This window comes from Chlorocebus sabaeus, chromosome 28 (genome assembly GCF_047675955.1).
Source record: "Chlorocebus sabaeus isolate Y175 chromosome 28, mChlSab1.0.hap1, whole genome shotgun sequence".
Classification (NCBI taxonomy): Eukaryota; Metazoa; Chordata; class Mammalia; order Primates; family Cercopithecidae; genus Chlorocebus; species Chlorocebus sabaeus.
Window position 1 is genome coordinate 12,084,649 of NC_132931.1, and position 12,514 is coordinate 12,097,162.

A 12,514-nucleotide genomic window follows, 5' to 3' on the forward strand; every position below is an offset into this window, starting at 1 on the left:
GGATCCGGCCTCCTAATTGGTCGCCGCGCGCCCCGCCCCGCCAGGGATCCCGGGAGCTGTCCGGTCGCCTCGGTGCTGATCCCGCCGCCGCCCACGGGCCGCTAGCAGCGCAGAGGGCACTATGAGCGGGGGCGTCTACGGCGGAGGTGAGCGAGCCTCCGGCCCCCTGCGTTCCGAACCCGCGCCATCCATCCGAGCTCTGGGCACCCCGGGGCCTGTCACTTCCGCGCATGAACGGGTCCAGTCCCAGGCTCGTGTCTCCCGCCTCCCCTGCTCTCCGTCCTCGAGCGCACCGGGCCCGACCTCTCTACCTTGCAACCCACCTCAACCTGGCCCCGGCCCCTTCCTTTTCCGTCGGGAGGGTGGCCTGAGCAAGGCCAGTGGGCAAGAAGGGACCCTGGCGGTATGATGCCCCCACCCCCAGTGCCAGGACCTCGGACTCCAGGCCCAGTTCCCACCGGCTCCAGACTGGTGTTGAAAGTGGCGAGACTGTGGCTCTGCCCTGACTTTCTCTCGGAACTACCTAGCGGGAGAGAGTTCAGGGGAGGTCCCCTTACAGGCCTGTCTCCCCTCACAGATGAGGTGGGGGCGCTGGTCTTTGACATTGGCTCCTTCTCAGTCCGCGCTGGCTACGCTGGGGAGGACTGTCCCAAGGTGAGCCTTCCAGTCTCCTCTCTAAATCCTAGGGGCTCCTGACCCTTCTTCAGGCTTTCCAGTGACCCAGGGCTCTCCCAGATCGCCCAGAAGCTCTGCTGAGCGGGAATGTGGGAATAAACCCAGGGGCGGGCTGAGGACCCTGCCGTGGGGCTGGACAGGGGCAAGAGGGTGACCCCTCTCCCTGCCGATCCTCCCCCAACCCTTCCCCACCAGGCTGATTTCCCCACCACGGTGGGGCTGCTGGCCGCGGAGGAGGGGGGCGGGCTGGAGCTGGAGGGGGACAAAGAGAAGAAAGGGAAGATCTTCCACATCGACACCAATGCCCTGCACGTGCCTCGGGATGGAGCGGAGGTCATGTCGCCCCTCAAGAATGGCATGAGTAAGGGGCCCCCACCCATCACCTCCTGACAGATAGGGAGCCCACTCCCCACGATCTGGAACATAGCAGCCCCCACTCCCCAAGGAGTCTTCCTTGCAGCCCCAGGGTTCTTCTCGCTGCCAGGGTTCTTCTCGCTGGGTTCCCTTCCCAGGGGCCCACCAGGTTTCTGGGAAGGGGGGACGTTCCCCTGGACCTGGACTCACTGACCCTCCTTTGGGCTTGGCCTTTCTCCCTCCTTTTCTCCCTGTCCCTGACCCCTGCCTGCCCTCTTGCCTTTCTCCACTCTGCTCTTCTGGCCCCAGTCGAGGACTGGGAGTGCTTCAGAGCCATCCTGGATCATACCTACAGCAAACACGTCAAGTCTGAGCCAAACTTGCACCCCGTGCTCATGTCCGAGGCCCCGGTGAGTGCTTCCTCCATTCCCATGTCCAACCCCGATCTCCACTGCACCTGCTTCCCGCCATCCACCTCTCCTCCTCTCCCCTCAAGCCACCGATGTCAGCCACTTCCCTTCCCTTTTCAGACTCCCCTCACCCATCCCAACCACTTTCCTTCCTTCCTAAGTCTCCATCCCTCCTGCTCTTTTCTTGTTCTATCTACTCTGCTGCCCTTCTCCATCTCCAAGTCCTTTTTTAATTTTTTTTTTTTTTTTTTTTTTTTTGACACAGAGTCTCACTCTGTCACCCAGGCTGGAGTGCAATGGTGAGATCTCAGCCTCTGCCTCCCGAGTTCAAGGGATTCTCCTGCCTCAGCCTCCCGAGTAGCTAGGATTACAGGCACCTGCCATCATGCCTGGCTAACTTTTTGTATTTTTAGTAGAAATGGGGTTTCGCCATGTTGTCCAGGCTGGTCTCGAACTCCTGACCTCAGGTGATCCACCCGCCTTGGTCTCCCAAAGTGTTGGGATTACAGGCATGAGCCACCACGCCCAGCCTCCAAGTACTTTTTAGACCTTTTAACTTATTATTATTATTTTGGTCAACATTGGTGAGCTGGGGATGTCGGCTCACACCTGTAATCCCAGCACTTTGGGAAGCCAAGGCGAGAGGATCACTTGAGCCCAGGAGTTCGAGACCACGCTGGGCAATATGGCAAGACCCATCTCTTTTATCAAAACAATAACAATTTAAAAAATTTTTAAACTGCATTTTTAAAAATGTTCTTACCCACATCCTTATAGATTCCTCTTTATAAAAGCAACTGTTTTTCTCCTTTTTAGCTAATTTTGGGGGTATTTTCTTCCATATCTCTAATATTACACTTAAATTGCTGCCTGTGGAGTTTTTAGTTTTAGATATTATCAATGAATTTTCCACTTTAGAAAATGATCACTTAGCTCTCTTTTCCTCCCCAGCCTAGGCCACAACATATTTCTATTACCCTCATTTAAGTACAATGGGTTTTGTTGTTGTTGTTGTTGTCGTTGTTGTTTGGGATTTTGTTTGTTGTTTGTTTGTTTTTGAGATTTTGTCTCAAACACAGGGGCTCCGCTCAGTTTGTCACCCAAGTTGGATTGCAGTGGCACAATTCTGCAGCCTTGGTCTCCTGGGCTCAAGTGATCCTCTCATTTCAGCCTCCGGAGTAGCTGGAACTACAGGCATGAGCCACCAAGCCCAGCTGATTTTTAAATTTTTTGTAGAGACAGGGTTTCACCACATTTTCCAGGCTGGTCTTGAATTCCTGGGCTCAAGCGTTCCGCCCGCGTCGGCCACCCAAAATGCTGGGATTACAGGTGGGATCCACCGCACCCAGCCCAGTTGTATTTTAGACTTTAAAAGAAATCAATATTCAGTATTTACACTCTTTTTAAGTTAGAAATAATTTTAAGAGAATCTTTTGTAGAGATGGGGTCTCATTATATTGCCCAGGCTGGCTTCAAACTCCTGTGCTTAAGCAATCCTTCTACCTCAGCTTACAAAGTGCTGGGATTACAGGCATGAGTCACTGTGCCCAGCCCAAGATTTACATTCTTATTACTATGTATGCTAATCAGGACTGAGACAGGCAATACACTATGATCACTTTTACTTTCTTGTGCGACTTCTTGTTTTCCTAGAACTGGAAAAAAAAGTGTTCTTTTTTTTTTTTTTTTTTTTTTTTTTTTTTTGAGAGGGAGTCTTGCTCTGTCACCAGGCTGGAGTGCAGTGGTGCAATCTCGGCTTACTGCAAGCTCCACCTCCCAGGTTCAAGCGACTCTCCTGCCTCAGCCTCCCAAGTAGCTGGGACTACAGGTGTGCGCCACCACGCCCAGCTAATTTGTGTATTTTTACTAGAGACAGGGTTTCACCATGTTGGCCAGGATGCTCTCGATCTCTTGACCTCGTGATTCACCCACCTCGGCCTCCCAAAGTGCTGGGATTACAGGCAGGCCACCACCCCCAGCCCTGTGTTTGATTATATTTGGTCTGGTTTTCTATCTACTTAACAGTGTGAACCCTAAATTATTCATCAATTATATCTTTTGTCAAGACATCAGTTTCATTAGACATTTTATCAATTTCATCTTCTTGAAGAAATTTCTTCAGAAGCCCACTGACCTGGTCCAGTTTGCGCTAGTAGCCCTCTGCCCAGGGATAAACCTGTTGTGCTGGTATTTCCCTTCACCATCATCTCATAGAATCCTTTTGCCTCTGTCCTGGTCAGAAGTTCTGTTTCCTGTACTTGACTCCTTTTCTTGACTCACTCCTTTGTTTTCATGGAGCAGGTCCTTCAGTAACTGCCTTAGAAAAGTCATGAGAGACCAGACACGGTGGCTCACTCCTGTAATCCCAGCACTTTGGGAGCCCAAGGTGGGAGGATCACTTGAGCCCAGGAGTTTGAGACCAGCCTGTGCAATATACTGAGATCTTATTTCTACTAAAAATATAAAAATTAGCTGGCCATGGTGGTGCATGCCTGTAGTCCCAGCTACTCGGAAGGCTGAGGTAAGAGAATCGCTTGTATCCAGGAGGCAGAGGTTGCAGTCAGCCTAGATCATGCCACTGCACTCCAGCCTGGGCGACAGGGTGAGACTCTGTCTAAAAGAAAAAAAAAATTAATAATCTAAAAAAAAAATTTTTTTTTTTGAGACGAAGTCTCGCTCTTGTTCCCCAGGCTGGAGTGCAATGGCGTGATCTGGGCTCACTGTAACCTCCACTTCCTGGGTTCAAGCGATTCTCCTGCCTCAGCATCCCAAGTAGCTGGGATTACAGGCACCTCCCACCACGCCTGGCTAATTTTTGTATTTTTAGTAGTGACAGGGTTTCACCATGTTGGCCAGGCTGGTCTCAAACTCCTGACCTCAAGTGATCTGCCTGCCTCGGCCTCCCAAAGTGCTGGGATTACAGGCATGAGCCACTGCGCCCGGCATCTAAAAAAAATTTTTTAAAGAAAGGTCATGGGAAGTATATTTTTTGAGACTTTGTGTGTCTCACCTTGAGTTGATAGCTCAGCTAGGTATCACATGCCAGGTTGGAAATCATTATTCTTCAGAATCTTGAAGGCACTTTTCCATTGTCCTTCTTCCAGCATATATTGTTGCCATTAAGAAGGATGAAACCATCTGATTTCTGATCCTCTGATGTAATGTTTTTGTTTCTGAAAGTTTATAGAGTTTTTACTTTATCCTCAATGTGGCATATTTTCATTCATGGCTCTAGGCACTTAGTACGTCTCTTCACTCTGAAAACCTATGTCTTTCAATTCAGTGAAAAAATTATTTATTTAGTTATTTCTTTCTCTCCATTTTCTCTCCTGGGATCTTCTGTTATTTGGATTTTGTTGCCCCCTGAATTGGTCCTCTAATTTAATTCCCTTTTCTCTTATATTTTCCATCTGTTTACCTTTTTCCTTTGGTTTCCAAGATATTCCCTCCACTTTATGTTCCAATCCTTCTATTGAGTTTTTCATTTCTGTTCATGTAGTTTTAATTCCCACAAGCTCTTTACTTTAAAAAAATTTTTTTTAAATGAGACAGCATCTCACTATGTTGTCCAGGCTAGTTTCGAACTCCTGGGTTCAAGCAATCCTCCTGCCTTGGCCTCTCAAAGTGCTGGGATTACAGGTGTAAGCCACCGTGTCTGGCCTGTGCAAATGTTTTGAATGCGTGTGTGTGTGAATATATGTGTATGTGCGAGTGCGTGTGAGTTTGTGTGTGTGAATGCGAGTGTATACGTGTGTTTGACTGTGTGCAAGTGTGTTTGAATGCATGTGTAACTGTGAGAGTATGTATAGTGTGAATGCATGTGTGTGTATTTATGTGTGTGTATCTGTGAGTGTGAGTGTATGTGTGTTTGAGTGTGTGTGCGCACAAATGAATGCATGTGTGTATGACCGTGAGTGTATGTGTGAGTGTTTAGGTCGTGTGTGTGTGTGCCAGTGTTTGAATGCGTGTGTGTGTGATCGTGAGTGTATGTGTGAGTGTTTGGGTTGCATGTGCGTGGATGTGGGTCTGTGCCTCTCCCTTCTTGAATCCTCCCCTCCTGCACTTTCTCCACAGTGGAACACACGGGCCAAGCGGGAGAAGCTGACAGAGCTGATGTTCGAGCAGTACAACATTCCTGCCTTCTTCTTATGCAAGACGGCCGTGCTCACCGCGTATCCTCTGGACTGAGCTGCTCTGACTGGGTGGAGGGCAGGGGTGGGGCCTGTGCTGAGCTCAGCTGAGATGAGCTGGGGGATCAGGCCTGGTTCTCTGAAGATCAGTGTCCCAATGGGCAGACACCTCTCTCCGCCCCACTAGTGCAGAAGGCCCAGTGGACTGAGCACATCTGAGCCTAGGGTGGCCAGATCAGCGGCCCCTTTCTGTTCCCTGGATCAGGCTGAGCAGACAGCGAGCTGGGCCCTGGAGAGAGCAGGCACTGGAACTGGACAGAGGAGGGAGATATGTAGAACACTGTGGCAGTCCCGTCCCAAGAACTCCTTCAACACTGACTTTTTTTAGGATCTGCCTTACATTGAACCCTGTGCTATGCACTGGGGTGATAGTGACCCTAATTTTAGGGAATCTATAGGACACAACCAAAAATAAAGGGGCTGGGCGATGTGGCTGGCCAGGCACAGTGGCTCACGCCTGTAATCCCAGCACTTTGGGAGGCCGAGGCAGGCAGATCACTTGAGGTCAGGAGTTCGAGACCAGTCCGGCCAACATGGCAAAACCCTGTGTCTACTAAAAATGCAAAAATTAGCCAGGCATAGTGGTGGGCACCTGTAGTCCCAGCTACTTGGGAGGCTGAGGCAGGAGAATCTCTTGAACCCGGAGGCAGAGGTTGCAGTGAGTGATTGCACTCCAGCGTGGATGACAGAGCAAGACTCAGTCTCAAAAATAAATAAATAAATAAATAAACAAACAAACAATAAGTAAAGAAGTAACTGGGGTCTCAGAACCTTTCTCCAGGAGATGAGTCATCACCAGGAGGACAGATTTGCACACTGGGGATGAACTGGACGCTGGCAGAGCAGAGAGTAACCAGACCAGATCTGGGCCCAAGCCCCTCATTTGCCACTGCTGTCTCTTTGACTTACCCATCCGATGCCAGCTTTGCAAACGGGCGGTCCACGGGCCTTGTGCTGGACAGTGGGGCCACCCACACCACGGCCATTCCAGTACATGACGGCTACGTCCTGCAGCAAGGTGGGGCTTCGGCATGGGGCAGGGGTGCCCCGGGAGGACCAGATCCTGACACTGCCTTCCTTCCAGGCATCGTCAAGTCCCCTCTGGCAGGGGACTTCATCTCCATGCAGTGCCGGGAGCTGTTCCAGGAGATGGCCATTGACATCATCCCACCTTACATGATCGCAGCCAAGGTGGGGCCTCTGGGGACACAGAGCTGCCACTAGAGTCCTGGCCACTCGCCCCATGGCCGTCAACCCGCTGACACACGAGATATCAGAGCAGAAAGCAGCAGGCTCCCCAGTGGGTCCTGGCTCCAGTTTCTCCTTTTATAAGTGAGGCATCTGAAATCCAGACAGGCTGAGGGATACGCTGAGGTGATGGAATCAGCTAGCAGACAGCAGGATGTGTGAGGGCCAGTGTGGTGGGTTCTAGGGTTCAATATAAACCCAGGTTCAAGTTCTGCCTCTGCTGTGCAAGAGCTGTGGGACCGGCCGGGCATGGTAGCTCATGCCTGTAATCCCAGCACTTCGGGAGGCTGAGGCAGGCAGATCGCTTTGAACTCACTTCGAGACCAGCCTGGGCAACATGGTGAAACCACGTCTCTACTAAAACTACAAAACCTAGCCAAGCATGGTGGCATATGCCTGTAGTCCCAGCTACTCAGGAGGCTGAGACTGAAGAATCACCTGAACCCTGGAAGCAGAGGTTGCAGTGAGCCGAGATCGCGCCACTGTACTCCAGCCTGGGCGACAGAGTGAGACTCTGAAAAAAAAAAAAAAAAAAGAGCTGTGTGACCAATAGCATGATATCAAAGTTCCCTGGGCCTCAGTTTCCTCTTCTGTAAAGTGGAACAGTAGTAGGCAGTAGCCAGGGTGCTGTATGAAGTGACACTGTGTGCTTAGCTCCATCCTGTGCCCTCACGTGGATCGCGGCCCCCTAGGAGGCCATTCTCTGGAGATTCTGTCACTGCTGTATTCCTGGTGTTCTCCAGGTCAGCTGTACCCACTGCATGAAGGGCACACACGGAGAGACAGGCATGCCCCATTCTCTCTCCTCTCCATCAGGAAAGGGTGAGAAACCCCTCTTGCAGGCAGCACAGCAGAGCCTCCAGTGCCAGTTAGCTGCAGAGCTGGGAACAGTGCCAGGAAGGTGGGGTAGGGGTCAGGGTGGGCTAAGAAAGGGTGTTCCTACGCTGTGCCCCCACAGGAGCCTGTCCGGGAGGGCGCCCCCCCAAACTGGAAGAAGAAGGAGAAGCTCCCCCAGGTCTCCAAGTCCTGGCATAACTACATGTGTAATGTGAGCCTCTGGAGAGGGTCCCCTGAAGCCCCCTCCCCTGCCGTGAATGGGGGCGAGGCAGGGGCCTTGCATGGGAGGTGGAGCAGGGAGGGGGAGCTGGGCGGGGGGGTGTTGCTCAGGAGGAACCCAGGCCCTCATCACCCTCACTGGGATTTCAGGAGGTGATCCAGGACTTCCAGGCCTCCGTGTTGCAGGTCTCAGACTCCCCCTACGATGAACAGTGAGTGTGGCTCAGGGCTGGGGGGTGTGAGAAAGGGCAGAACTGGGACTCCTGGGGTGGGCTGGGGGACTCTGGTGCTGTCCACCCACTGATCCTTCTTGAGCACCCCAGGCAGAGTCCTGCTCCCTTCTGGGCAGGGTGGCTGCACAAATGCCCACAGTGCACTACGAGATGCCCAATGGCTATAACACAGACTATGGCGCCGAGCGACTCCGCATCCCCGAGGGCCTCTTTGATCCCTCGAACGTCAAGGTTTGGCTGTGTGGCAAGGACTGGGGTGGGTGCTGGCTGCAGTCCTTGGATCCTGGGGCGTGGGGGAGGCTGGGAAGGATTGCAGGGACTGGGGGAAGGGGGAGAGGGCCCACAGCCCCAGTCACCTCTCTCCGCAGGGCCTGTCGGGGAACACCATGTTGGGTGTGGGCCACGTGGTGACCACCAGCATCGGCATGTGTGACATTGACATTCGCCCGGTGAGGCCAGGCCGGAGCTGAGGCTGGGCAAAGGGGCCCAGGGGAAGTGGGAAGGCAGGGTTGGGGGGCTGTCCCCCGTGGTTCACTCCTTCTTCCTGCTCTCAGGGCCTGTATGGGAGTGTCATTGTCACCGGCGGGAATACACTGCTGCAGGGCTTCACTGACAGGCTCAATCGAGAGCTTTCCCAGAAGACCCCACCGGTAGGAGCCCACCCCTGACCCAGTGCCCCAGATGCCCGTCCTGGCTCAGCTGTCCAGGACTGAGTCCCCCATTCTTCCCATATCCTTCCTTCTGTTCTGTCCACCAGAGCAGAACCCCTGCCCCTGCGGCTTCCCAAGTCTTCCCCCTGCCCCCCAAGCCCTGTCCCTTCCCAGAACCTAGGTGTCTGCTTCCCCCAGCCCCTTTTTACCCCCAGAGCATGCGACTGAAACTCATTGCCAGCAACAGCACCATGGAGCGCAAGTTCAGCCCCTGGATTGGGGGTTCCATCCTGGCCTCACTGGTGAGAGGAAGGGTACCTGGCCTAGCACTGACTGGGGGGGAGAGGGGAGACCCAGACAGCGCCCGCCACTTTGCCTGCCTCTTCATTCATTCATTCATTCATTCAACGAACATTTATTTTTGAGGAATGTCGGTCAATGAATGTTCCCAGAAGGGTGAACAGGACACAGATTGGGGGCAGGGGCCCAGTACAGTGACCCACACCTGTCATCCCAGCACTTTGGGAGGCTGAAGTGGGAGGATGGCTTGAGGCTAGGAGTTCAAGACCCAGCAGGGGAACATAGCAAGACCCATCTCTACTTTTACAAATTGGGGAGAAGAGGCTGCGCACGGTGGCTCATGCCTGTAATCCCTGCACTTTGGGAGGCCGAGGCGGGCGAATCACTTGAGGTCAGGAGTTCGAGACCAGCCTGGCCAATACGATGAAACCTTGTCTTTACTAAAAATACAAAAAATAGCCGGGCGTGGTGGTGTATGCCTGTAATCCCAGCTATTCAGAAGGCTGAGGCAGGAGAATCTCTTGAACCCAGGAGACGGAGATTGCAGTAAGCTGAAATCGTGCCACTGCACTCCAACCTGGGTGACACAGTGAGACTCTCTCTCAAAAAAAAAAAAAAAAAAAAAAAAAAAAAGGAGTAGAGGGACAGGTAGTTGGAGAGATTGGTCAGGATGAGATTTTGGTGAGACACCCCCTGTGCTCAGTCAGCGGAGGGGAGACCCTGATGGTTTGGGGCAAGGGAGTGATGTGGCAATGCAGGCATGATTGGAAAGACTGCCAGGCATGAGTCTTTGGGGTCGAGGTGTGAGCTGGGGTCAACAGGACCTTGCAAGGAGGCTGTTTCAATTGTCCTGGAGTCATAGCATGGGTAGCAGTGGGGATGGGGTGGACAGCAAGGGGCAACTAGCAAAGGAGGCAGGCAGATTGGTTCTGGAGCAGGAGGTGGTAAGTTCAGTCTGGACCTGCTGCTGGGGTGGAAGGAAGGTACTGAGCAGGGAGCTGGAGTTGCAACCTGCATCTGTAGGGTATCAGTCACACAGAGGGCACAGTGAGGCCATGACAGACAAGGAGGACATCCATGAGAAAGGAAGTCCCCTAGGGAGACAGAAACTAGGGTCAGAAAGACAGAGGCTGGCAGTCTGAACTTAGCTTAGGGCTGGAGCATGTCAGCCACACAGTTCTTCTGTTTTTTTCCTTTTTTTTTTTTTTTTTTGAGACAGAGTCTCACTCTGTCGCCCAGGCTGGAGTGCAGTGGAGCAATCTTGGCTCACTGCAACTTCCGCCTCCTGGGTTCAAGCGATTCTTCTGCCTCAGCCTCCCAAGTAGCTGGGATTACACGCGTGCACCACCACGCCTGGCTGATTTTTGGATTATTAGTAGAGACGGGGTTTCACCATGTTGGCCAAGCTTGTCTCAAACTCCTGACCTCAAGTGATCTGCCCATCTTGGCCTCCCGAAGTGCTGGGATTACAGGTGTGAGCCACTGTGCCTGGCCCAAAATTAAGTATTAATAATATATCCTGGCCAAGTGGAGTGGCTCACGCCTGTAATCCCAGCACTTTGAGAGGCCAAGGCGGGAGGATCACTTGAGCCCAAAATTTCTAGACCAGCCTGGTCAATAAAGTGAGACCTCATCTCTACAAAAAATTTAAAAAGCAGCTGGCAATGTGGCACATAACTGTAGTCCCACCTACTTGGGAGGCCAAGGTTGGAGGATCACTTGAACCTGGAAGGTTGAGGCTGCAGTGAGCTGTGCCACTACACTCCAACCTGGGTAACAGAGTGAGATCCTGTCAAAAAAAAAAAAAAAAAAAAAAAAAAAAAAAAAAAAAATTGGGTGCGTATTTTCCACTTGGAGCATGTCTCAATTTGGACCAGGGCTGGTGAGCCACAGGAGGCTAGTGGCCACTGCCTTGGATAGCACATGTGTGTAGGGTGAGAAAGATCAAAGAACCCCAGGCATAGTAGCTCACACCTGTAATCCCAACATTATGGGAGGCTGAGGTGGAATGATTACTTGAGCCCAGTAGTTTCAGACCAGCCTGGGCAACACAGTGAGACCCCATCTCTACAAAAAATAAAAATTAGGCTGGGCATGGTGGCTTACGCCTATAATCCCAGCACTTTAGGAGGTCAAGGCGGGCAGATCATCTAAGGTCAGGAGTTTGAGACCAGCCTGGCCAACATGGTGAGACCCTGTCTCTACTAAAAATACAAAAATTAGCCGGGTGTGGTGGCAGGTGCCTGTAATCCCAGCTACCCAGGAGCCTGAGGCAGGAGAATCGCTGGAACTTGGGAGGCAGAGGCTGCAGTGAGCCAAGATCACACCACTGCACTCCAGCCTGGGCAACTCCATCTCAAAAAAAAAAAAAAAATTAAAAATTAAAAAATTAAAATTAAAATTAAAAAATAGAGAGAGAAGGGACACTCTGAGATCCTCATCGCAGGAACCCTCATGGGGTAAGTTGTAACGCTGAAGGCTTCAGATGGGGTGCCACAGTGTTGGAATGGTGAGGTGGAGGGAATATCTTCCTTGGGAAAGAGGGAGACTAGTGGTGTTCCAAAGCCCTGATGGAGTGAGGAGAGGACACCTGGTGGGAAAGGACTGTGTGTGTGTAGGGGGTGTTGAGTGCTGGGTGTAGGCTGGCTTGCCCGGGGCTGTGCGTGCCATCCCCCCAGCTCAGGAGCAGGGCCTAGCTCAGGGCAGAGACTGCTGTTCAATAAATACTTGCTGAATGAATGAATTATTGATTGAATGATATGAAGAGGATACTCTCCCTCTGAATATGAAAGGGGACAGACAGAGGAGGGGAGGATGCGGTGGGGAGGGGTTTCAGAGGGATGTGAACCCAAGGGGTGGTCGGGGCCTGTTGGAGGGTTCCCAGGGGTTGCACCTGCCCGTCCACACCTCCCTCCAAGGCCACCCTGACCCTGATATTGCCCCCTCCACCCAGGGCACTTTCCAGCAGATGTGGATCTCCAAGCAGGAATATGAGGAGGGCGGGAAGCAGTGCGTGGAGCGAAAGTGTCCCTGACGGCGCTCCTCCCCATGCACCTGCTCCCAAGCTCAGATGGAAGTCCCTTAACCCCATGCCACATCGCCCCCTCCTCTTTCCCTCTTGTCTTCGTAAATGGTGATGTTTCTGGGTTGAACGAAGTAAAAATGTTTTAAGAAAAAAAAAGTTTGGCCTCCATGGGGTGGGGAGTGGGTGGAGGGGTCTGGAGGGAAGTGAGGGGAGGGAGGGTCACTGCTACACCCATGATGATCCCACAATGGGCGCTGGGACACAGCCCCAGGGGCCATGGATTCCTCAGGTTTCCGAGGGGAGGCCACGCGACGAAGACTGAGGGTCGGGGGTGTTGCTGGGGGGTAACAGTTGTGGTGGGAGGTGGGAGGGG

At 52.5% G+C, this 12,514-nt stretch overlaps 1 protein-coding gene across 2 annotated transcripts; it reads left to right on the forward strand.

The window, feature by feature from the left end:
• The first annotated feature begins 17 nt into the window (after window positions 1–17).
• Window positions 18–12,298, forward strand: ACTL6B (actin like 6B). 2 transcript variants are annotated; one of them, XR_502539.3, is made up of 14 exons: window positions 18–146; window positions 578–654; window positions 871–1,036; window positions 1,339–1,439; window positions 5,514–5,611; window positions 6,553–6,647; window positions 6,714–6,820; window positions 7,836–7,925; window positions 8,084–8,145; window positions 8,283–8,397; window positions 8,535–8,615; window positions 8,721–8,816; window positions 9,015–9,118; window positions 12,070–12,298. XR_502539.3 is itself a non-coding variant. In XM_008018528.3 (14 exons), the coding sequence occupies exons 1-14, from the start codon at window positions 122–124 to the stop codon at window positions 12,148–12,150; spliced, it is 1,281 nt and encodes a 426-aa protein (XP_008016719.1). In that variant the 5' UTR covers window positions 19–121; the 3' UTR covers window positions 12,151–12,298. The 2 variants fall into 2 exon arrangements, 1 of the variants encoding a protein (XP_008016719.1); XM_008018528.3 differs by having other exon boundaries at window positions 19–146; window positions 9,032–9,118.
• Window positions 12,299–12,514: the final 216 nt, after the last annotated feature.